Source organism: Triturus cristatus, chromosome 3_1, assembly GCF_964204655.1.
Source record: "Triturus cristatus chromosome 3_1, aTriCri1.1, whole genome shotgun sequence".
NCBI lineage: Eukaryota > Metazoa > Chordata > Amphibia > Caudata > Salamandridae > Triturus > Triturus cristatus.
In genome coordinates this window covers 234,951,808-234,978,691 of record NC_140583.1, presented here as the reverse complement: position 1 = coordinate 234,978,691, position 26,884 = coordinate 234,951,808, and the positions used below count along the sequence as shown (strand labels likewise).

The 26,884-nt window shown below is 42.3% G+C and overlaps 1 protein-coding gene across 1 annotated transcript in view; it reads left to right on the top strand.

The window, feature by feature from the left end:
• AQP9 (aquaporin 9) overlaps positions 1 to 26,884 on the top strand; it is a 251,486-nt gene that overhangs the window by 150,010 nt on the left and 74,592 nt on the right. Inside the window, exon 4 of the mRNA XM_085643756.1 lies at positions 5,882 to 6,000. Coding sequence (XP_085499882.1) covers positions 5,882 to 6,000 — 119 coding nt within the window. The remainder of the gene's footprint in view (positions 1 to 5,881; positions 6,001 to 26,884) is intronic.

Genomic DNA, 26,884 nt, shown 5'->3' with positions numbered 1-26,884 from the left:
ATCTTGGATCTCTACGGTTGAAGGTGACATCTCCACCTATTGCATTCAGACTTAGGCAGAAGGGGAAGACATACATCTTGTTAGTTGATGAAATTCACATGATGTTATTGTGCACCCACACTGTATGCTGTTGCTCCCTAATGTGATCCCGATGTGACCCGACATGGGCAGGAGTATCTTTAAGGGGGAGGGCACATCTTTTTGCTGCTTGGTTATTAAGATCTATCATTCAGCACAGAACCTTCTGGACAACAATCTTACCAAAGCAGTGATCTTTATTAGATCCTAGGTTTTGGTCCACTTTAAGTAATGAGACACATTGCTTTCGTGCAAATGGTGATACTACTGTATTTTTTTTTTTATTTCCCTTTCCTTCTTGGGAGATAGTTCTTCTGTGACTTGGACATCCTATTTAGGGAGCTAATACTGCACAGCAACAGACGTAAAACTGATTCAACTCCCGGTTGAGTGGGGTGGTTTAGGAGCACTGAATTGTTAACACTATTGCCTGGCAACCCAATTCAAATGGCTGAAACGTGGGCTTTTGGGCCTCTCTCTGGAAGAAACCTGCTCTAGATGTTCCCATTGAGCTATATCAGAGCTCTCCTGATCACAAGATACATTGTGCCCTATGCCCCTTCTTGGTTTTCCCAAACAATTAGGTCCTCTCAAGGCCACAGACTTAAAATACTTGGAGGGGGCGGGCATTCTCTCACTGGGAGACTGCTTCCAGGACAACCAGCTCCTTACTTTTAACGAGCTCATGGAGCAAGTTGAAATTGATAATATACAATTGCAGACATACTAGACAGTAGTCAAGGTTCTCTGGGTTAAATGGCAAATTAGAAACTCAGAAGTGCACCCAAAACAAACTCAGCGCTATATACCCTGTTCTTAATGGGTAATGGCAGGAGACGAATCACCTAGTTATATATATCTTTCAAGGAGAACACACCCAAACGTCCCTACACTCCCTACAATATATGTGGGTACTGAGATTGGCTGGGCATTTTACGATAAAGAATATAACACAGTGCTCTCTTACCGCCACACAATCTTGTGAAATGCAAAATTTAAATACATACAATTTAATGACTTGAACTGGGCCTATATCTCCCCTGATAAAGGTAATAGGTTTTCTGCGCAGGCTAGCACCTCCTGTTCCCACTGTACAGCATCTTCAGCAAATCTTCACCCCATGTTGTGGGCCTTCCCCTGTCCAGCTTCCTACTGGTCTCAAGTTTTGAATTTATTGAAGACTGTCACTGGCTTGGCGTGTATACATAGTTGGGAGGTACGTGCGTTAGGGGTGTATAAAGAATCTTAAAAAGTGAGGTATCTGCATTGTTTCTAGACCTTCCCATACTTATTACCAAACAGACAATCATCATGAGGTGAAAGGTGACAACACCTTCCTCTTCCTGCATCTCAGGCATGGTTTGTTCCATCATTAGATGAGCTAAGGTTCAGGGTAAAGCCCTAGGTAGAGAAGAAATTAGAGGTTAAGTCCCCTCCCCATCAAAGTAACTGGAGTGCTATGCTTCTAAACTTTATGGAGTATCCCAAAGATGACCTACTGCCACCGTAACCATAGAGTGTTCTCCTTATGGGTTTACAGGTTCACTGGTTCCCTACAATTAGGTCTGGATCCCTCTACACTGGACTTTAACACTGGACTATGGGCCCCCATGCCACCTTGTGTTCTCCTTTCTTCCTCCCTTTTACAGTCATGCTGGGTCACAGTTAGACACATGTTGCCTGCCACACCCTTGTTTGTTGACTATATTTTCTATCAGGACTGATTCTTCAGTAATGGAAGCACTAAAGATAACTTAAACTCATGAGAAACAGTGCATTAGTAAGAAAAGGGTAATTAATTCAGAATAAAGTATTTGTGTCCATTTGAAGGCTTCATTATGATTTAGTGATGGTAATTGGCAACTTCATTGATTGACCAGTATAAAATGCACCTTATGAACTTTTGCTGTTTGCATAAAATAACCTGCTTGTTCAAAAACAGTCCTTGGGCCTTACTCTAAAGACTTATTTAAAACTTCGATTTTAAGTATAGCATATGATCCTTGTTTTTTAAGGGATGTTGTTAATTTTGTCAAACAGGTTTTATTCAGTCTTTTTAAACATGCATTGATTTTTATTATCGATGCATGATCAAATAAATTCAATACACAGTGGAGTCCGAACCAGACACAGTGATTGGCGGTGGTGTGAATGGTTGTGCAGATTGGTTAGTGGAAGAATACAAAACTGTATGAAAGAGATGAATGGAAGTACTCTGTCAGTGTGTCAATATTTTATGTAGGACTCCGCTTATTAGTTAGAAGCTAATTGCCCAGTTTACAAGTGTGTGTCATGTATTAAATATGCAAGAAAATATAGATTATTTTGGTTGTCTTGTTGTGTCTTCCTACCTTTTGTCAAAACCCTACACTGATGGAAAGGTAACAGGCACCAAGGAAAGCACTGTTGGAATGAGCACATCTGCTGATCTGTGAATCCACTGAAGCCACTCCTGTTGCACAGCAACAACTCCTTCCACCCTGACACCATTATCAGTGGGGAGATGTTTATCGCACCCGGATAAAGATCGCACACTCCATTAACTTTTCGGCAGATACAACCTGCCGGATGTTCACAGGGAAAAAGCCTGTTACTAACCGGAACTGGACCATGTGGATTATGGTCCAGTAGCCACCAAATTATGCATGTTAGTCCTGAAAATGTCTGAATAGGCAATAATTATAGCACCCGAGAAATTCCGAACAACTTGGGGTCTGATTTTAGTGTGTGTGATAATAAACACATCCGACATGGTGCACACATCATCAAGCCCTAACACTCTTTGTCAAAAACAAACCACATTCAAAGGAAGCACCCCATCACTTAGCAAATATATATGACAACCCCATGCAAAGTGCAATAAGTTCTCCACAGAATAGTGTAAACAATATAAATGACATTTTTAACGACTTTATTTCAGTTTTATATAACGGAGAACATGGTCATACATCAATTAGCATATACGAAACTAATATAGCATCTTACTACTCATGCTATAACATCACGTTCTATTACAACACGGCTGTTACAATGACCGCGTTGTTAGAATGTGATACTTTTACATCGCACGTCATTAGATCGACTTGCTGTAGGGGGCGCATTGGATTTAGGAATAGTATAATTTACTATTCCAACTCCAGCGTGCACAACAGTAGGGAAGGTGTTGGAATAGTAAATGATACTATTCTTTAGGTTAGAGCACCCCCTACAGCAAGTCAATCTAATGACTTGTGATGTAAAGGTATTGCGTTCTAAGAACGCAGTCATTGCAATGACTGTGTTGTAAAAGGAACGTGATATAATGGCAGTGTTGTAAATGCTGTTTCTCATATGGAACACAGGGTGTGAGACTGTAATGGTTACACGATTTGGTAATCTATATTACAGGACATCTTGAGAGCTTGGAAAGGAATATACGTTCAATAAATTAACATATCTACATTTCCATACCATCTTTGGTGTTTTCAGAGGAGGGTGACATTGCACACAAAGTATACTTGCACTACAAGGTTAGCTGGTGTGAAAGACCCCTACAAAGGGAAGGCCCCTTGTCACATATTTCTTGAAGCTCAGCAATATGTTTACTAATGTTTGCATTCTAGCATTTACTGAAGCAAATCGTTTTTCCACTGCGTAACTAGTCCATAGTTTTGTCCATCAGATTGATAATGGTGGGGTAGATTGTAATTTCAAGCCGTGCTTTATAGTAGGTCTACTAGCTAGAAGTAGATGTGCTAAGTTTGCTTCTTAATGTTGTGAGTTACTAATGTTTGCATTCTAGCATTTACTGAAGCAAATAGTTTTTCCACTGCGTAACTAGTCCATAGTTTTGTCCATCAGATTGATAATGGTGGGGTAGATTGTAATTTCAAGCCGTGCTTTATAGTAGGTCTACTAGCTAGAAGTAGATGTGCTATGTTTGCTTCTTAATGTTGTGAGTAGATATACAATATATTAGCTGAGGTCACTCATTTATAAGATAGTGGGACAGAGAAGGAGTTTGACTAGGCTTATATGGGCTAAAATGTCTTTCCATTAAGGCATAGCTGTGGATTCAGGACCACCACATTTTTGCCAGGATTCCTGGTTTACCATATCTCTTCCATGATTAATTCTTGATAGCTGGTCTAATTTCTTCATTTGTGAAGAGTGTGGGCATATCTTGCGTAGTTTGCTGTAGTGTAATTATGTGAAAATACAGTAAAATGCAAGATTGTGTAGGATTATGCAAGGAGCATAACCCAGCATGTAGCGCTATTTTCTTAGCACTAAAGGCACTCTTGCTTCAAAATGGACCTGTGGATGCATTTTGCACTAAGAAGATAGCATTAAATGCAAACAAACAAGAACAGCAGCAGCCAGTAGTTGTTCCTGTGCTCTTGGGTTGGCTTTTTTGCCCAAAATTACACAAACTTATGCAAATGGGCATAATCAGGTTATGTTTGGTAATTTTACATCACAAGAGTAATGCCAATTACTGAAATCAGTCTGATTACTGTGGCATGCTTAAAGTTTTACCAAGGCCTACTTCTAATACACCAAGGCCGCTCCTTATTGCTGACCCTGGATCACTGTTCAACAACATCTGCGTTCCTGTGACGTGGCTTGGAAACTGCTCATTGTTCTTGGCAATATCAATAACTTCTCACCATCAAAACCCAAGATGAGGATTATTACTCCTTACTGTTAATGATGGAAAGCTTTCAATAGACGAGAATATTGAAATCACTGTAACTCTGAACTGGCTAACACAACACTTTTCCGGCACATTCAAGCTAAATCTGCCACTGTATCACACATTGGCATGCGGTTCTTTATCACTGATGCGCTGAGGTGTCACCATCCTATTGTCCATCCCCAGCTGAAAGTCAAAACATTTACAAACCACAAGTATAAGGTAAGGTTAATTGGTTAACACCTCAACCACAGCCCTCCAGTCAACTGTGCCTTTTGGAATTTCCAGGCTCAGAGCATACATTCCATAATGAAATACACACAAGTCCTTCATGTCCCAAAAATAATTTTGCCAGTGTTGTAGCGCAAACACCCTAGCCCTATTTGGGCTGATAAGTTTTGAGCCATCTGACATATTTTCCAGAAAAATCATTGCCATTATTTCCCCCCAGAATGCTCTTTTGAGTGCCTTATATTGTTGTCATATATGTTGTCTCTCTTAGTTCCATGTATTCAGACTCAGTTGGTAAATTTAATAAAATGTGCTTTGCCCCTTAGCACAGATAACTAGCAAAAGGCATGCTACATCGAATCGATGTATGTTTTTTAGGATCTCAATTGCCTAAAGAAAAAATTACAATACAGGGAGAATGGCCAATTCAAACCTATCTTGGTTCAATAAATAGAGACTGTATAGCCTCTGTGAGCTAATGGAAGAACCAATTAATAGAATACTGTTTTACAAATAATGTAATCATCCATATCCTCCATAAACTACTACTTTTGTGAAACACTGAGTCAGTATGGTATTGGGTAAAAGTATCAATGGTAACAAGGACTTGTCAAGGACTCGCCCAGCCTCAACCAGTCAATGCATCAGCAGATAACACATAAGGTTGTGAAATCACACAAAAATATATTAATTATCCAGATCCTTAACATAATATCTCTACTGTGAATCTTTTTCAGTCTACTCCTTTGAACTTTCATTGTATGTGGCTAAACCTCCTAATGTTGATTGTTCGCTTCACATCTGCGATTGTGCGATAACGTTTTTCTCAAGTATTGTTGCTTTATATTCGATACAAAAGTATCTAAACAAAACCACTGATGCCTTATTCTTTTATAGATGCATTTATGTCCTTTGCTGATGGAAATCTTGCGGTATCCGGACCAAACGCAACAGCACATATTTTTGCCACATATCCCGCACCATTTCTTTCCATCACAAATGGATTTGCAGAGCAGGTAAGTATGCACCAATCCCAATCCTGTGGCAAATATGTTCAGCAGTTACTGTGACTGTAAACTTCTAAAGTACATACCAGGAGGGTCTATAAATTCAACTGGATCTTTCTGGTGTAGAACAATCTCTTGTGTTTATGGAAAGATTGAGGCGAGATCCTTCTACATAGAGGAGATTTTTGACTAAAGGCAAAATGATCTGTGTGGTGGCCATGGTTATCCGTGACAGGCCAGGGATGCACTAACAGAACTTTACCTTGTACATGGGTGGGGCACTCAGCAAAACGTTGTCAAAAGTGACATCAAGATGCTAAAGGAGCAAGCCCATGACTTCTCCAGAAGGAAATTCAAACACATTGTTCCAGCTGAGATGAGATGGAAGTGTGCTTTACAGGTTCAGTTGGGCAGCTTTCATTAGTAACATTGGTAATGGACAGTTAGGCTTGAAGACCCAGAGGAGAGTGAACTTACCCTTCTATGGTTCCACCTGTGGAATAAGTGGATCAGGACAATAAGAGCCCCAAATAACGCCAGTGCCAGAAAACAATCACAAATTGGTAGTTGTGACAGTGTCCAAATCTCTAAGCGGAACAGACAGCGAAGAGGATGGGATTTTCTTTATTATTTCTTAGCAGATGTGAATACTGATGGTAGATAAATGACTCTCTCATTTGGGAGCAGTGCCGGGGCAGGGTAAAGATATTTTTATGCCTTTCCATTTATATTGTTACTATAACTGGATGCCTCTACCTTTTTGTTCTAAATGTACAGACTGAACAGATGGATCAATCATAAGCTAAGAAGACTTGGTCTATCCCCAACAGGAACAGTCCAACCCAAATGCCTGGCCTGGTCTTTCGGCCAGATGTGTGTTCTGTGCTTGCTGTGCCATAGGATCCTCTTATTGTGTTTGGCCCTCCCTTGGAGGATAGCTTTTTTACCATTCTTTTGATTAGAGGAGTCATATCCTTCCACTGCTTACATTTGTGGACCTACTTTTTGTTTTGCTTTCAGCATACCATGGGAGTGTATCTAAGTGTTGCTCTCCCATCCCCCAGCTCGTCCATTGCTTCTACCACCCATCCCTGCCCTGCTCAGAATTTTTTTATGCTCTCCTGTCCGGTATTAAAAACATTTTTTTGCAATTATTTTTTTAACTTTTAAATTGGACCCACAGCTGCAATTTGCTACTGGGCTTCCCCTTTCAACATTTTTTTATTTATGTCTCCAAGTTGGGCATCCCGCAGCATTGAATGGTAAATAAAAAACAATATACAAAATGGCAGCCATAAGAATACACCCACATGCATAGTGAAGCATGCATGCTTTTATCTAATAAGGCTCGAGCAAAAAGCCTAAATGGCCACTGTGCATTGACATGTGCTCATGCATGCATCGGGACGCATACATCTTCATCCTGGGGTCAGGCATTGACTTTTTTGCAAGTACTGCTCATCATCAGCAACAAGCATGTTTTTCCCTTTTGCCCATGCTGTTCAGCATCAGCAATAAGACATGACAAAGCCAAAAGGTCAGCGAAAAGTCTTTCAAATGGAAGACCTATTGGGTTTACCAATACTTGTATCTCCTCCCTGCATAGCAAACTTTGGAGTGTTGCAGCAAATCCATGTGGCTGTTCCTCTGCTACCACTCTCATTAAATATTCACATAGGTTGCAAGTGGAAGCATAATGGTAGCAAATAATAACCCTGGCGGCATTTAAAATATTTTCCAACTTAAAATTTGAGGACTGTATCTGTTCCTATGCAAAGTCAGCGTACGTACCCCATGAGGGGTTTGAGACCGGGCATCCAGTATTCTCAAAGTAGATTTGTTATGAGTTACTTGTGTGCCAAACATTGCAGTGATTTCATTCAGCAGATGCAGTTGACAAGAGAGCAAACAATTTTCTGAAGCGTGCTAATACAGCAATGAACTGTGTGGTGGGGTGTATGCTGCTCGCACTTCCCATTCACTGTAGATCTCAATTCCTCCTAACAGTGGAGGCAGTGCTTAACTTGAGCCGGTGGTTTCCGGTGCTTAGCAGCGACACTTAATTGTCAACAACGGCACTTGTGACAGTATGCCACAAGGTGACGCTGTCTGAGATGACCATAATAACAGTTAATTATTAATTCAATATACATAAAAAATTACTATTACCTACCTCCCAAGCCATTTATATAGCTTTGGGGGCCTGAAATAGTCCAAATTGTCACACTTGTAGGAGTGTGATGGTTAGTAGTTGTGCTGTTACTATCATTGGCAGTATGGCAGGAACAATGTGTCATGCAAGCTGCAGTGGCCTCCCGACACGATCCCTGGCACTTATGTAATTACAAATTAAGCACTGAGTGGAGGCATGTTGCTTGCACTGATCTGGCCCCTTGGATCTAATAGATCCCATTCATGACTGATGTGCTTTATGGCTTCCAAACATCACCTTTGACTCCAACATACACAAGGGATTTAGAAACCAACTAATGGAAGGAATAACTGTCCAAGAAGGTGACTGAGTGTTCTCACCATTTCTGATGGCTTCAGTCTAGATTCAAGAAAATGATTAAAAAGTCAAAAGATGACTAGAAAGTGCTAGTGACCTTTGGACAAAACCATGTCCCTCCCCGTTGTAGGGTTCTTCTTCACGGTTGTCTTCTCTGCTAGAATATAGAAGGGGTGTGGAGCAAAAGGCAAAAGAGGTCAAGCATCAGTGACTTTGAATGCTACATTGCTCCTTATTGGACTGTCAAGTGTAAAGTTGGCTGCCAGGCCCAACTTATTGTTAAACTTTTAGACAGCCTCAGTTTCAGGCATCTGGGTTATGGATAAAATGACCACATTTTGCATTTTGGCACCAAGATCTAGGGTATTTGCGACTCTTCTGCCCAGGAATCACCGTAGCAGTTCACTCAATAGTAGCACATTAAAGATATCCTGCAGAAAGGCACCATCATTCCTGTTCCTATAGGGAGGTGTGATGCAATTTTATGAAAGTCCATATTTGGACTTGAGTGTATCAGGATTTCCAACGTGTTACCAGATTAAATAGGGCAGATAGGTTTTTGTGCTATATCTCTTTCAAGGTAGAGACTATCCATTTGACCATTTCTCTTCTTCAGTCAGTTGAGTCTGTGTCCTCAGAAGAGCTCCAATATATCAATTGTGATAAGTACAAATTAATTTTCTTTGGCTAATTCACCTGTATTTTTCTCTTCTGATGGGAATCACTCATGGGATTGGGTCACCTACCCTTGTATGGGTGATTGACTGGTCCAAGCGCTGTCTATCCATTTAGCATGTCAGGATACCCTAACGATGATGATGTTGGTTGCATTTACTGACTTACTGGTTGAGCACGGGTTGTGAGCATGCTAAATTTGGTGAAGTTCATTGCAGAGAGTTGTGAGCTGTTTTATGTTTTATATGTTCATGATTGCATTCTGGTTTGAAAGTGTTCAAAACCTGCTTTAAAACCCCATTTTAAAATTCACGGTTAATTTCCAGGAGAGCATTCAACATTTGGTGGACTTTTCGTCGAACACTGATTACGTTCTGAGTGATAAATTTGTCCTAGTCCAAAATAAGTTGTACGCTCATATTTCATACATATTTCTTGTAACCATGTCTAGAACTCAAATGCATAGAAGTATTGACATCCTCTCACCTTTCATAGTTTGACACTTCCTAATCGAATGAGTCAAATGATGGCATTTCTCGTCGTCCCTTGTCCATTGTGACTTCATGTTCAAGCGCAAATGATGACACGCATTATCACAGTCAAAGAATCACGCTCCACCACAAGCCTTTGTTCTGTCTTGCCCTTTCCTAGAAAACTTTGAATCTCTAGTTGTCAGCAGTCTTATTGTAAGGCATCCAGACCGTGCACAGAACCTGACCTTCTGGTTCATCCTTCAATGGATTAATCTTAATCCACCAGATCAACTAAATTTCACCATAGGAGGTGGGGGTTGAAGACCATCAAGTTTAATGCTCTCTGAGCAAAGAACTACCTCTGATTCTTTTTTAGTCTGTCAAAGCCAATTGGGTTCCTTTTAATGGAACGTTCACCTCTAATAAGGATGTTTTCATTCCAGCTAACTACTCAAGGTCGAAGAATCCACTTTCTTGAGGAGGGGGCTGCTCTTTCTCCTTCCCAAGGCCTCAGCTAGTTCTGTTTTCTTGTCCCCTGCTTTTGTTTTGTCACTGGTTCTTTTCAAAATCATGAGGGGTTCTGTTGAAGTAGCCTTGATGGCCTCCTTCTTTTGTACAAAATGCATCTTCGCCAGTCCTAGAACCATTCTTTACACACCCTGGTCACCACGGACAACACAGGAGATTGGTACAGACCTCATGTTAAATTTAAAAATAAACAAGAGATGAGGAAGAGTAGATCTTAAAGATTACAGGTAAGTAATCTGGTATTACCATGCCTATGTGGAGTCAGGTTTCCTAAACCTGGATTTACTTCTCAATTTTCAGCTAGAGGAAACTAACAATGCAGATTAGTAAAGGCGAGGCATAAACATTTCATCCCGAATCACATGTAGGAGTATTCTGGGAAAACACTAACGCAATGAGGTGGGTGAGTTTATTTGAGGGAACGAAACAAAAATCCAGAGTTACAAACTCCAGAATTATACTGAGACAATTTCACACCAGCTACGCATGAAACAGCCATAGTTCTGACCAACATTTCAGATAGATATTCAACAACTAAAAAGACGGCAATGTTGAATGCCTTTCACATAACAAAAAACTAAATTGAGAACGTTTTCAGCTGCACTTGCAGTGTTCAAAGTTTTGGGCATGTATTTATCTTTTTCAATGGTGCATTGTAAAATGTAAACGTGGATTATTCTTCATTTTTGGATTGGAGGTCTGATGTAAAATTTCTACTTTTAGCTTTATAATGTTGGTTGCATTTACTGACTTACTGCTTGAACACGGGTTGCGAGCATGCTGATTTGGTGATGTCTACTGCAGAAAGTTGTGAGGTGTTTTATGTTTTATGTGATCTTGATTGCGTGCAGTTTGGAAAGTGTTCAAGAACTGCTTAAAACCCCATTTTAAGTTTCATGGTCGATAGCCAGGAGAACATTCAAAGATTGGTGGACTTTTGGTCAAACCCTGATCATGTTCTGGGTGATACATTTATGGATTTGAAAGTGCAACATAACTTGCAATATATTGCCATTGCACTAGTAAAGCAAACATGTCCGCTCGCTCATCTATATTCTAAAGCTTAGTCTAAACTCCATAGCTGTTCATTCCTATTGTAGCCCAAAGACCTGTGACCTCTTGAGTAATTGCAAGCAATCTTCATTACGTCCTCTTCTCAGTCCTTATGTGAAGTGAGTCCTCACTTTGAGACAAATAACCTTATAATCCAGAACTGAATAAAAAGTTGTCTTTTTCTAAAATTCTGGGAACGTCTTTCTTTCCTTTCTATTGTAAATCCCTGCCTCCTTCACCTATAGCATGTCTCGTATAGTATACCTATAGGTTGTCCAAGGATCCACTTGTCCATATTAAGCACCAATTAACACAGAGTCCCAACAAAAGTGCCACATATGAGGCCTTTGAAAGGGGAAGGTGCATAAATGACGACTAGGACAAAGAAGACTTGGGGCTCGATTACAAGTACGGCGGTCCTAATACCGCCGTACCCGTGGTGGCGGTCCAACGACCACCTCCTCAGCGGTCTAATCGCTCGATCATGACCATGGCAGTCGCACCACCACAAGACTGCTGCCACTGCCGAAGGGGCGGGGAAAGCAGTGATCAATGGTGGCGGTGCCAATGCCAACACTACTGTCTGATCACAGTCTGAATTTCTGTCGACCTTTTCATGGCAAGGACCCTGCCATGAAAAGGTCGGCACAAAGGCAGGGAAGGGTCCTCAAACTGGGCGCCATGGCGATTTTGCCCACAGGGTGTGTGCATGGGGGCACATGTTGTGCCCCTTCTCTCATTGCACTGTCATGCACGCACTCTGTGCTATGCACAATATGTGCATGGTACACAGTGCACCGACATGCAAGTGGTGGTGCCACCGCGGAAGCATGTGGTGCAGAAGGTAAATGACAGCAGAGCTATACCATTGCATAGGAAATAGACCCCCAAAAACCTCAGAGAAAGTCAAGCAACAGCCTGAAAAGTGAAAGCTGTACACAACCCAGCCAAGAGCAGAATAAAGACTGCAAAGCCATACAGAAAGCTGGCGAAGTGTCATATAAAGTTTGCCTAAGCAGACAAGCAAGCTGTAGGAAAGTAGGATCTTTCTGTCATAGATACCCCCTCTTTTTGCCTGGTGTCAGTGTGTTTTGACCCCAGTGAAAGTGCTCTCCCTCTGCATTTACTGCTATGGACTTTTTACACCCAAAATTGGCATACTGTGGTACCATGATAAGTCCCTAGTATATAGTAATGAGGTACCCAGGGCATCGGTACACCAGGGGTCTCCTATGGCCTGCAGCATGTATTATGCTACCTACAGGAACACATGCAAACTGTGTCTGCAGAAGCTGCCATTGCAGTCCGCGTGATAGGGTGCATGCACCCTTCACTTCAGATACAGGGTTTTTCTTATATACTGGTCACTACACTTTAAACCTATAAGTCACTCCTAATGTAGGCTTTTCAGTCCAAGGGCAGGGAGCATGGTTCTAAAAGTGTGGGTACGCCTGCAAGAGCAGAGGTGCCCCAACAAATCCCTACTCCATTTTCTGGGCTTTGTAAGTGTGGGACAGCCATTATAAGGTATGTAGTGGACACTGGCAAGTTGAAACGTCTAACTTCATAATGGCCGCCCAAACCTGGTCATGTTTGGTATCATACATGTTGGAATCATGCAACTACACCGATTCCAGTGCTAGTTGCATGATACCTTGTACTGGGGAGGCTCTTTAGAGGACCCACCCAATACCTACCTATGTAGCCTTACAGGGTCTGACTGCCAGCCCGCGCTGCTGCCAACCCTCTACAGTGTTCTGCCCCCCTGCTGATGAGCTTCACTCGGTCAGGGTACGTTGAACAATGGGTTTCCTTTAGAATTATGTAGGGTAGGGGCGCTTCTAAGTACCAACAGGCTGCATTGAAGGGCACATTTGGTGCCCTCCATGCATAAAGCAGTTTTGCCCAGTTCAGGAGCCCTTGGCTTCCATTCTGGCGAGAAGCTACACAAAGGACATGGGAATGACCACCCCCTATCTAACTCCTCCATAGGGAGGTGCCCAGAGACCCTCCAAGTGATTTTTCCTTGTTGAAATTTGGCCCCTGGGAGCATCTGACTGGCTAGGACATCTGAGTAGCATCCGTGACACCATATGATAGGTGGGTCACCAGAGAAGAGGTCGTTTGTCATTTTAGGGTTACTTAAGGGCTCCTCTAAGGGTGGGTCCTTAGATTCATCCCAACAACAACTTTTGGAACTGACTGCCTGTCGCTGAAGATTGTTCACAGACTCTTCTGCTGGTAGACACTGGAACTCTGCTGTTCTTCAAGTCAAGACCCATGACAAGACTGCTCCCAGAATGAATCCTGCTGCATCTTATTCCCTGTGCTTTTCTGAAGCTCTACAAATCAGTGGCTGTGAATCCTGTCAGTCACCAAAGACTCAGCCTGCATCCAAGTGTGAAGGAATCTCGCTTAAAGTGAAGAAGTCACTTCCCTGCATCTGCAGACACCTGGATGTCGACAATCGATTTGCTGATTCTGTTATCCTATGGACATCGCCTGGCTTTCCAACACAAGTTGTGATTCGTTGGTTCTCTAGATGCCTCACCAGTTTCTCTGTAATCCTTATCCAGAAAACGTGGACAGCCTCCGTATGCACTGCATCTTTTTGGAGTTATCAGGGCTTGTTAGCTGTCTTCACTGAAGATCTTTAAGCTCCATGCAGCCCCAGTTTCTGATGCATCGTGTGCCATCGTCTTTTGTATGCTCCTGGGGCATTCTTGCAATCTCCTGTGGCTGCTGTCGGAGGGTCCTCGAGGGGGCTACATAGATTCATGCTGGATCGCCCACATGCTGAGGGCCGGCCCTGACTTACCCCTGATGAGCTAGTCGCACAGACCATTCTGGTCTGCAACAAACCATTTTCTCCCACAAACAGTTGTTTGCATTTTCCAAGGCTTGTTGATGGTCCTGCCGGCCACTGACTTTGCTGCATTCATCAACCAGTATGAGACGGCTCATGAAAGGCTCCTGGGCTTCTGCAACATCACCTGGTCTCCACAGATGCTGTTTCCTTCACTCCTTGCTACACCAAGAACCTTCAACCAGGACTGGTATTGTGCTCCTGTGCCTCCTGGTCACCTCCGGGAAGTTTAGACCTGTTCCCTCTGTTTTTAGGTTCTTCTCATCTGGATTCTTTGTCCCGATTCCACCGGCCTGATCAATGATGCACTGTATCTGCTGAACTTCCACAACTCACCATTGGCGATTAGGGAGGTTTCCAACACCACTTCAACTCTATGCACCCGGGCTGCCTTGTGCAGGTAACCGCATCTTCTGGGTATCCATGGGTGAGGTGACTCTCCAACCTCCATTGATCCAAGTGGTCCCTTTGGGGTCCTTTGGGAAGGGTCCTAGAAGTTTGATTTTCCAATAGCTACTTACCCTATGTTGTCCTATGGACGTCTGACCAGGTGTAACAACTCTGCACCGAGGTGCCTTGGGGTCCCTGGCTACTCACCTTGGGTAGTTCCTTGCTTCCCCTGTGGTTCTCCAACTTGGGGTACTAGTCCTGTTTTGGTAATCATACTGCATTCCACTATTTTAGCACATAGATTAACCCGCCACCCCCCGGTGGGACCCTTTGTGTTTTCCCATGCTACTTACCTCTTTTCTAAGTATTCAGTGTGTGTAATTGATACCTACAGGAAGAGGGTATACAAAGTTATTGTCTAGTGTTTAGTATTAAATATAAAGTATTTTTCTACTCACCTGCTATCGTCCTTTCTTGTGTGAAAAATGCTTGTTGACTGACTAGTGGTACATGCAGTTGCTTTACACCCTCCTGGATACACCATAGCTGTTCTCCACAGCTACCCCTTGAGAGCTTTGGTCTTCAGGGACCTAAACACTATCACTAAGGGTTGCCTGGACTCAGTGCACAGTTCCCCACCATAGGTGGACACTATATAATGAGCCAGTCTCCTACACAAGCCACGAAAGAAAAGACCCATTGAATGGCGCATGGAACCATACCTCAAAAAGATGAGCAAGCAGGCTCAAACACCAGAGTTAGCACAATAGAATGTTGAGAATCTTAAAGCAGTACTAGAAAGGAAGAGAAATACAGTGCAAGCAGGAAGACGCTACAAGCCCCCAAAGAGTCGAAGCAAAGGCAGAGACCAACCATAGATACGGGCTAATGCTCAAAGACCATGAAGCCCATAGATGGAGGTCCATAATGACATCCCAGACGAAAGGAGGGAAAAACCCAAGACCAACCTTCCCAACCTTCCCATCGGATAACACACCTGACAGGCCCCATAATGACAGGGAAAGACAAAGCCCAGCTGAAAGCTGGGGACAAGACACAAAGCTAACACCATCACCCCAATATAACACAGCACAGAGAGCAAGGACTAACGTGCCAGAATAGCAAAGAGCATTGCAGGAAAGCACACATTTCTCAAGTGCAGGAACAACAAATTCATCAATGGATGAAAATCTCAGCCAGGAATAAATTACCACACATAGACAGTGCACCATCTCCCATAGCAGGGACAGCAACACTTAAAGGGTAGCAGCCAAAGGCACCCAAGGGTCCATGCTCCCATTGGTACACACCCACAAACAGGCAGTTAGAAGCTGAAAGAGGCCATAAGTGATTATAAGTGATCATAAAACCCGGAATTACCAGTCTAGAATTTAGAATGTAGTGTAAAGCAATGGAGAACAAATGCAACTACTGGAGGAGAAAGCTGTGTGCCCGTCCTACACCACCCCTTAAGTCCAGACAGCTTGTGGTTCCTGCTGTTTGCATGATGAAGTGGGCAAAATATAACAATATGCTTTCCTACATATTTGCACAATTTAAGGAGCAACTATGTTTACACTGAATCCCGTAATGGGATTCAAATCTGTGAACAACAGATCTGCGCAATTAAATGGGAATAGAGGATATTTATGTACACACTGGTCATGGCAATTATAAAATCTGAACACAACTTTCCCACTGAAAGTCAAAGCCATTTGTTTTCCTTCTCTTGGTGAAACAAGTTTTTCGATGTTATGATTTGAGCTGTTATTTGTCTGATCTTTGTTGACGTATTGATTATTGATCGTTATCCAGATTGCGTCCGTTGCGGACGCCCTGTTTTCTACTGTCGCAGGGTCAGTGCTTATTAAAGATTTTCTTTGTCCATCAGGTCAACTCTAGTTGTTTGATGGCTTTTGTGATGAGCATATAGGAATTACACTTGGGTTGATGATAGCGTTTCCTCTGTGGAGAGCTGGCATTGCCTGTCGCGAGTTCCTGTTATTTGTGACAGCTAGAGACCTTTCGGTGTTAGAAGGCCCTTGTGATGCTGCTGTGTTTTGAAGGTTGCTTGTTTGAGCTGGAGCTATGTGTTGCTTGCTCCCCTCTTTGGATTCAGACTCTGATTTAGAGCACTGTTTGCCGAAGATTGAGGGGAAGTGATTTTTGATTCTGTCCCTTCCGTTTTGGCTGGCGGCGCTGTTTGGCATTTGCTTTGGTGATGGATGGGTCAGTTAGGACTGACTTAGAAGATTCCTTGGCAGTACGTGAAGACCCCACTTTATGCTTGGTGCGAGAGTCGCTGCCTATGAGATTCCGATTAGTTGAGCTGGCCGAATCTTCTTCCTCGCATTCACAGCCTGGGGGTTTTGAAGACACGGCACCAGCTGGAGAGCAGACAGCGTTGTCTAGTGATGTGTTCTTCAGCTCGTTTAGTACCATTGTGAGCATTGTTGGAAGGGTCAAAAGTTTATCGACGATCTGACTACAGCCACATCGGAGGTGTGCCTCCGTCTGTGCTCTTCTAATTAGGCCGTTGAGGTCCCCTAGTTTTTCATCTATGCTAGCTGTGAACACTGCCAGGGTGTTTCGTAGGGTAAGCTGTATGTCCATTTTGTCAGACTGATATTGGAGCGCCTCCACCGACAATTGCATGGTGTTTAGGATGGAGGCCCAAACACTTCCATCTTGTTCTTTTGGCCCACCCATCTCATTTTAATGCCCTGTGTCCCTTGGGGGCTGGCTGTCAGCTGAAGGATTTGAATATGGCTTTGCAGGAAGTATGCCTATTTGATGGTCTGGAGAGTATGCTGCTAACATGTCCTCCCATTCTTGGGTGCTGAGATAGGATAATGCCGCCCTTCCTTCATCCTGCTTGGACTCGTTAGTGGTCGCTGTTGGAGTCAGCGTGTTGATACTGGTGTGGCTAGGATCCAAGATATTGATGTTAGTAATGTCGGCAATGACAGGTGGATGCAGGCTGAAAATGCCTTTCCCATGAGATGCAGATGGAGATTGCTTCCCGCTTGTCTCATCTGCTGAGGGGTTTGGGGGTGCTGTTTGAGGGGCTGTCAGCAGTTGTTTATTCTAATTTCACTTTTCCATGGGCGTTGTTTGACTTGTTCTTGTTGGTGTAAGCGCTTCCTGAATATTCCCTGCTGCTTGGGGCGGGGCGTTGCTGTTGCTGGGTAGTATAAACTGTCTGAAGCCTGGTCTGCCGACAGTTGAATTGGCTGGGTCCCTGAGTGACCCTCTGAAGGCTTCATTAGGTGTTCGACGGTCGCCAGAAGTACGATGTTTTGGGCTAAATGATGTGTAGTCGGCGTAGGCGCTGCTACTGTTGTGCTGGATGAGAAGGAGTCTGTCCCTGGTGCGCTTGAGGTTGAATTCCTGTTAAGGACTGAGTTAGTGTGAGCCGCTCCTGGAGGAAAGCTCGGGTCATTGGCTTGAGTGTGAATTAAGGCTGTAGTTAGCTGTGGAAAGTGAAGAGCTTGAACCGGTTGAAGCCCTTTAAGTGCCACGTTGCTTGAATAGACAGCAGCGCCAATGTCTTTTAGGAAGTTAAACTTTGTGTAAATTTTGGGCTGGATTGGAGAGACCTTAAGGTTGGAGGAGGTTCCCCTCCTTGGTGGCGCAATGTCCGTTAGGTCAACCTAATTAATAGGATCAAAAAAGAAACTATGGTGAATAATAGAATGTAGTGAGTAGCGTAATGAGACAGCACAAGAATAAAGAAGGAAAAGAGGGGGAAAAAAGGAACTCATCCTTCTTTCCTCCCTTTTTTCCCCCTCTTTTCCTTCTTTATTATTGTGCTGTCTCATTACGCTACTCACTACATCATGTTGTCTTCGCTTTGAATCGCTCCTGATCATGCTCGCAGCATGATTTGCGCTCTCATGCGCTCTCTTTCTTCTGTGTATGTGCGTTCTGCCATTCTATTATTCACCATAGTTTCTTTTTTGATCCTATTAATTTGTATAGGAAGCATTTAATGATTTACGGGATCAGACGATCTTGTTTTTAATCACTGTTTTATTTCTCTTGTTCCACAGGGAATAAGGAAGGGACCCACTCACCAGTATTCACCAGCACGGGTCACCTACCTCCCCCCTTCCCCCCCCCTTCCACCCCCCTTTTTTTCTTCTCTTCTTCATGGACACAAGAGCACTTTGACACTTTGTTTCTATGGTGGCAACATGTTTGTGGGCATCCCTGTCATGACTTGAGTATTTTGTTGTTCATGCATTCTGAATCGCTTTTTGGACACTGGCCCATGTGTTGCTTTTTACTGACATTGTTACCAGTTTGAGTGCTGCTGCCATACGTACAACAGATCGTTTAGCAGGGCACCATTAGGATCACAGCGACACGCCACCAGGGCACATTACATCAAGCTCCGAACATCCATTTATTTAAAATTAAAAAAAAAAAATTTTGCTGACAGCAACATCAGGCATTTGCCCGTACTTGTGACAGTGCACCACCTGATTGTCACAGGCTTCCACAATTGCGTTAGTACGGATATAGCAGCAGAGCGACATCTTCACAACAAAATAGGCAGACTGCAGCACCTACACTGAGCGGACACATCTAGATCGCACCACTAACATTGCTGTCTGTTACACAGACATCACCCTCTTGACATTTCCTACACCAACCATGGTTGCAGCAGCATGACTCGTCATCTTGACAACTATTGACGTTTGTAACTTTATTGCAACTACAGCTTCTGACACGAGCTACCCACGCACAGGTGCAGCTCTATTATGCATGCCACCTGGTCCGCCGTGTCGGAACATTTTCCCGTAATGTCCCTCTTCCATATGACATATTTCTCTGTCAGAACAGTATATTTGTTCAAGATTAGATAGACTGCATCAGAAGCTCGCTGTATGTATATAACACATTTCAGCTCCGACATTGTTGGTTCCCATGAGGTTATATGAAGGTCTGCAATTGTAATTACAGTGAAGCCAATCGGCACTTTCAAAAATTGTGGGGATCACATCTACATGTGCGATGTTGTTTATTGGTGACAGTCAAGTCATTATTTTGAATTCTTGACCATTTGAACATGTCCGACCCCAGTGAATGCGCCAGTCCTATTTCTATGGTTATGACGTTTTGCCTTTTTATGGTTTGCACATTGGTTGTATTATTCACATGATCAAGCTTCCTCGGAAGTGAAACGCGTTGTGAAAAAACAGAGACTACATCGATTTTTGCACCGTGTCCTCCGTTTCCTGAGAGCGTGTTTATTGTGAAATACGAGTAGGATTGCTACAGCCGGTTTGCTTCACCGGAGCACACGCCACCCCCCACGGGTCCGCAGAAGTTCAGAAGAAGCGTGAATGCAATTAAATATGCATATATATATATATATATATATATATATATATACATATATATATATATATATATATATATTCACTTAAAAAACCATAGGTTTCACACATGTTATAGTTAGCTGGACATTTCACTCGTGACAAACCATTGAAATTCCCCCGTTATAGTTAGTGCAGGCAACTATAACTCACGCGACCGCAATCCTCTGCTGATGACGTCAGATATTACATCACTGTATTTAGACACTTACTTATCCATGTCTTCTTCCATTAATCTTTAGCTATACATCTATTACAAATATTTATTTTTCAGAAAGACACATATGTCATCAGTGATGTAATATCTGACGTCATCAGCAGAGGATTGCGGTCGCGTGAGTTATTGTTGCCTGCACTAACTATAACGGCGGAATTTCAATGGTTTTTCACGAGTGAAATGTCCATCTAACTGTAACATGTGTGAAACCTATGGTTTTTTAAGTGAATTTGCAAGGTTTTTAAATGCTAATTCCTAACTATAACGTGTGTGAAACCTATGTTTTTTTCAGTGAATTTGTACGGTTTTTTAAATGCTAAGTTATGTTTTTTTTTTTTTAAGGTTTTTCACCGTGCGCGTACCGTACGCGCACGGTGCGCTTTGCGCACCGTGCGCCCACGTTACGCAGTTCGCGGAATTTGTCTGTTTCTACCGTACGCGCACGCTACGCGTACTCCGCGATTTTTTGCAAAAAAATTAAAGGAAATTTTGGCCCTTGGGGGTCCTTCTGGGACCCCCTGACAATGGCTAGGGGGTCAGGAACTGTCCACCATGCCCCCTTTTCAGGTTCTCCACCTTTGTTTTTCACCCCCTCAGACTGCGAGAGACAAAATGGCGGCCGACACTTCCTGGTTTCGACCGATTCGAATGTTTACTAAGATCTAACAACCAATCAGAATCGCGCTCGCGCACGGCAGCGTGCGCGTACCGTAAGTTTTACCGTACGTGCACGATGCGCGCTTATAGATATATATATTGATTTAAATGCTATTTTCTCAGGAAATACTGAACAGATTTACACCAGACCTGCAAAAGGCACATCCCTGACCTGAGGCCTAACTCTCTGCCAAAGTTCAAGTAATTCTGTTCAGCCGTTCGGGCTGTAGCTTGGACTAAAGGTCCTATGGAAAAATGCATGGGGAAAACGCGTTTTGTGACCCCCCTTTTTCTCAGCCCCTGCTTGACGAATCCCCCCGAGACTTTCAGGGAAGGAGCGGAGCGGAGCACCCCACTTATTTTGAAAATTTCGCGAGGATTCGTCAATCGGCGCCAAAGTTATTCCAAATAGAATGTTGCGGATTTCCTATGGAAACACGGTCCTAACTATAACTATCTACTGGCGACCGCCAGTAGATAATATATATATATATATATATTGGGCATAGGTGCGAGCAGGAATCAGGCACATATGTGAGGTCACAATTGTGTGTGTGTGTTGATATATATATGTATATATACACACACACACACACACTTATATATATATATATATATATATATATATATATATATATATATATATATATATATATATATATATATATATATATATATATATATATATATATACTTCTAACAACTGCTACACTTGTCCGATCCACTTCCTGCAATGCCTGGGCCTGCGACGGCGGCAGCAGCCGTCCAAAGTATGCGATACCAGTGATTCTGGGAGAATCCTGAAGAAAACAGTGGCACACCAGAGGACAGCACAATTAACTTTATTGTGCACACAACAAATGACGCGTTAAATGCGTCGTTTGTTGTGTGCACAATAAAGTTCATTGTGCTGTCCTCAGGTGTGCCGCTGTTTTCTTTGGGATTCTCCCGTAATTACTGGTATCGCATATATATGTATATTGACTTTTATAAATACATACGCAAACTAAAAAAAAGTCAATATACATATATATGCGATACCAGTAATTACGGGAGAATCCCAAAGAAAACAGCGGCACACCTGAGGACAGCACAATGAACTTTATTGTGCACACAACAAATGACGCGTTAAATGCGTCGTTTGTTGTGTGCACAATAAAGTTCATTGTGCTGTCCTCAGGTGTGCCGCTGTTTTCTTTGGGATTCTCCCGTAATTACTGGTATCGCATATATATGTATATTGACTTTTATAAATACATACGCAAACTAAAAAAAAAAAAAAATTTGGAAACAAATTGGATCAAAGCAAAAGCCGTAACCTGGTGAACTCATGCGAGGAGCATCAGAGCAACCTGGTGATAGACAATTTAAATCTCTTGAGGGATTTGGAGGCATTGCAATCAGCAAATGAGGACCCAAATATGGAAGTATCATGCAAAGACACTGCGGACAGATTGCATTGATATATATGGAACCAGCGCAATGGATCTCAAAAAGAAATCCACTTTTGTCCCGCTACTACCTAAGGATGCAATTGACCTGTTCGCTGAAAGAGTCATCAAAGACTTAAAAGAAATTTCAATAGAATTGGATAAAAACTAAGGAAGGAACACTCCAGACAAAGAAAGAGACTACAATAAAATCATGGATAAAATAAAGAAAAGAACGGACATAATATAAGACAATCGGACAAAGGGAGAAATCTAGTCCTTTGGCTCCTTGATAAATACAATGATGAAGCCAAATTACAACTAAGAGACACTGAATGCTACCAGCGTGTAACACAGAGCAATCTTGTGGAGGTGACAAATAAGGACCATAATGAATTGTCGAGATGGAGGGGGATGGGGCTTGTGACAGAAGGTGAATATCAATATCTCAGAGTAAACAATCCTGTTACACCCGTGTTGTACCTCATTCCGAAGGTGCACAAAGATATGGTTCCCCCCCAGGAAGACCGATAATTTTGGCAATTGGGAGTCTTTTCGAGACTACATTTAGATATATAGATTACTTCCTGCAAGATCTTGTAAAGGCATTACCATCCTACATACAGGACACAGGGGATTTTTTAAGAAAACTGCATAAAGCTCATTGGGACGCGACAGATCTTATTACGGTTGATGTAGCCTCGTTATACCCGAGTATTGCACACCAAGACGGCCTAAGGGCGCTTAGACACTTCTTGGGATCCAGACCAATAAATATTTATCAACATACAGAAATGCTGATAAAAATGGCAGAACTATGTCTGGAAAACAATTTCTTTCTTTATGGAAACAGCACCTACAGGCAGCTAAGGGGCACGGCCATGGGCACCTTCTTCACCCCCAACTATGCGAATATACACATGGGCTGGTGGGAGGAGCAGGTGCTGAGGGTCAACTTTAAAACAGAATAGCAAGATAACATCAAAGTTTGGTGTTGGTTCATTGATGACTTATTTATTGTATGGAGGGGGGCACCAGATAAAGCAAGCGATTTTATAACAGCTCTGAATAGCATTTAATTAAAGCTAACTTTTACTAGTACCATTAGCGAATCCCAAGTAAACTGCTTAGATTTAGTGGTTTTTTTATTAAAGAAGGCATACTGCACACACGCACTTTTAGAAAACCAACTGTGGGAAATTCCATCATTCATTCGAGTAGTTTTCATCTGCAAAAACTCAAACACAGTATCCCTACGCTGAATTGCTTCATATGAAGAGAAACTGCAGCGAGGCCAGCTCTTTCGAACAAGTGAAAACTGAAATGACAGCAAGATTCAAAGAAAGAGGCTACAGTCAGAGAGTACTAAAACAAGCATTAGAGAAAGTAGATGGGATACAGAGAGAAGACATTTTGTTCAGTAAAGAGAGGGAAACAAAAAGAGTTACACCACAGGAACTAAGGATGATAACCGGGTACAATGCCTACCATGTCAGAGTGAGAGACTGCATAAGTAGGCATTGGCACCTGGTAAAAGGGGATCTGGGGTTGGGTGCCCTGGTCCCGCGGAGACCCCTCATCACTTTCAGAAGAGCCACTTCGATGAGGCAACAATTGGTGAGAAATAGCCCAGAAGTAAATGAGACAGAGAGCTGGCTGAGGGCTAATCCAGGTTTTTACAAGTGTTTTAAGTGCAAGGCGTGCAAGCACGGAACAAACAAAAAAGAAATCCATTTACCTTTTTTAACAAACAATGGAAGATTCCTCGGTTTTATAACTGTAAAAGCTCTTGCATTTTATCAACTTTTAAAAGTACTCCTTTGGTCCTATAATTGCACTTTAACTTGCAAAGTTGCACGGAAGCACTGCCACTTTAATCTTACACAAGACCACTTTGTAAATTAGCATTATACAGGAATAGTTTGGCCCATGTACTTTTATCAAGGTCATGGCAAAAGCACTTGCACTTTACTTTACAATTTGTACAAAACACAAGCACTTTAAAACATAGGACAAAAGGAAGAGAGCTGTTCGTATGGAACAAACACTGTGTCTTAACATCAGTAATAATCTGGTACTCCACTTGGTAGAGACAGCGTTTGGTACCCAACACCCAATGCACCGTCCGGACATATTTGCACAGCGTGAGGCAACAGTAGCGATAACAACTTTATTGACAATTTGAGAACTTGTATTTTAAAGACAAGAGAGGAGGCATTTGTAGTTTATATCCGTAAGATTGGTTGTTGTGAACATAAATGTAGATTCCAGTGTGAGGCACATAAAAGAGTTTACACACATGAGGTTTCTTTGGACACGCATGGACAGTCACTTCACATTATTTTACATCAACAGTTTGGTTACACAAACACATTAAAAATGGGAAAATGTAAAAACAATATAAAATAGAAAAGTATAAAAATGGAATGTAGTGTAATTCTATGAAGGACAAGTGATTCAAAAACTGGTGTAAATAATGCACAAATTATGAAAATGAAATCTGATGTTTGTTTAACATAGTCTGCATATTTTGCTAGTATGTTGTCTATGTCTACTAGATCATGTGACAGATCGTTTTTTTATATTGCTTTAAAAGTCACTGCCAAAATGCGTAACAGCCCTGATATTTGCCAAATAAAAGCTTACTTGATCACTGGAAGGGCGGTGTCGGAGTCTGGCTCAATGACTGTATGTGCCGGAAGTGTTGGAGGATATATATATATATATATATATATATATATATTCACTGAAAAAACCATAGGTTTCACACATGTTATAGTTAGCGGAAATTTTACTGATAAAAAACCTGTGAAATTGCCCCGTTATAGTTAGTGCTGGCAACTATAACTCACGCGACCACAATCTTCTGCTGATGCTAATACTGTATTTAGACACTTATTTGCCCATGTCTTCTTCCATACATTTTTAGCTATACATATATTACAAATATTTTTTTTTCATAAAGACACATATGTCATCAGCAGAAGATTGCGGTCGCGTGAGTTATAGTTGCCAGCACTAACTATAACGGGGCAATTTCACAGGTTTTTTATCAGTAAAATTTCCGCTAACTATAACATGTGTGAAACCTATGGTTTTTTCAGTGAATTTGCAAGGTTTTTTAAATGCTAATTCCTAACTATAACGTGTGTGAAACCTATGGTTTTTTCAGTGAATTTGTACGGTTTTTTAAATGCTAAGTTACTTTACGCCATTCGTGGCGTGCGCGCCCACTTAACGCAGTTCGTTCCGTGCACGGTTTTTATCAACTTTAATAAGCCCTGTACATTTGGTGGCCTTCGGCCACCAAAAGCACAGGGGGTGGGGTCAATGTGGATAGTGTTTTTTTTATTTCGATTTTATAATTTCATGTTGCCAAAATTTAGTTTTTTTTACCTATTAATAAGCCCTGTACATTTGGTGGCCTACGGCCACCAAAAGCACAGGGGGTGGGGTCAATGTGGATAGTGTTTTTTTTATTTCGATTTTATAATTTCATGTTGCCAAAATTTAGTTTTTTTTACCTATTCCTAAGCCCTGTACATTTGGTGGCCTACGGCCACCAAAAGCACAGGGGGTGGGGTAAGTGTGGATAGTGTTTTTTTCCATTACAACAAGCCCTGTACATTTGGTGGCCTGCGGCCAGCAAAAGCACAGGGGGTGGGGTAAGTGTGGATAGTGTTTTTTTTATTTTTTTTCCGTACGCTTACGGTAAGCGTACGGTAAGCGTACTCGGCGAAATTGCCGAAAAAAACATAAAACCGTTTTTGCTCTTGGGGGATGTTTGGGGACTCCCTCAACATGACTATGTGGGAGGGAGTTGTCAAAACAGCCCCGTAACATGTTTTTTGCCATCATGTTTGATAAACAACACTCAGTGCGAGAGACAAAATGGCGGACGCCGCTTCCTGGTTTCGGCCGATTCGAATGTTTACTAAGATCTAAGAGCCAATCAGAATCGCGCTCGCGCACGCCACCGTACGCTTACGGTAAGCGTACGGTAAGCGTACCGTAAGCGGGCTCAGATATATATATTGATTTAAAGGCTATTTTCTCAGAATCTACTGAACAGATTTACACCAAACCTACAAAAGGCACTTCCTTGACCTAGGGACTACCTCTCTGCCAAATTTCTAGTAATTCTGTTCAGCCGTTCGGGCTGTAGCTCGTTCTAAAGGTCCTATGGAAAAATGCATGGGAAAAACGCGTTTTGGGACCCCCCTTTTATCTCAGCCCCCGCTTGATGAATCCCCCCGAGACTTTCAGGGTAGGAGCGGAGCGTAGCGCCCCACCTATTTTTAAGAAATTCGCGAGGATTCATCGACCGGCGCCAAAGTTATTCAAAATAGAATGTTGAGGTTTTTCTATGGAAAAGGGGTCCTAACTATAACTACCTACTGGCGACCGCCAGTAGGTAATATATATATATATATATATATATATATATATATATATATAAACACACGCACAATTGTGACCTTGCATATGTGCCCGTTTCCTGCTTGCACCTCTGTCTAATTCTTGCCTATGATAGACTTCATTGACAACGAAACTCTAAAATCTGGTGTGTCATGCCTATAGAATTTTGCAGAACACCCTATTGAGGTGCTTTGAGATTAAAGTACCTCTCTTTTCAATAAGACAAGCCATGGGCTGGACAGTCAGTTACTGTATCTGTTGTGTGACTGCTTGAGATCTGAGTGTCTAATCC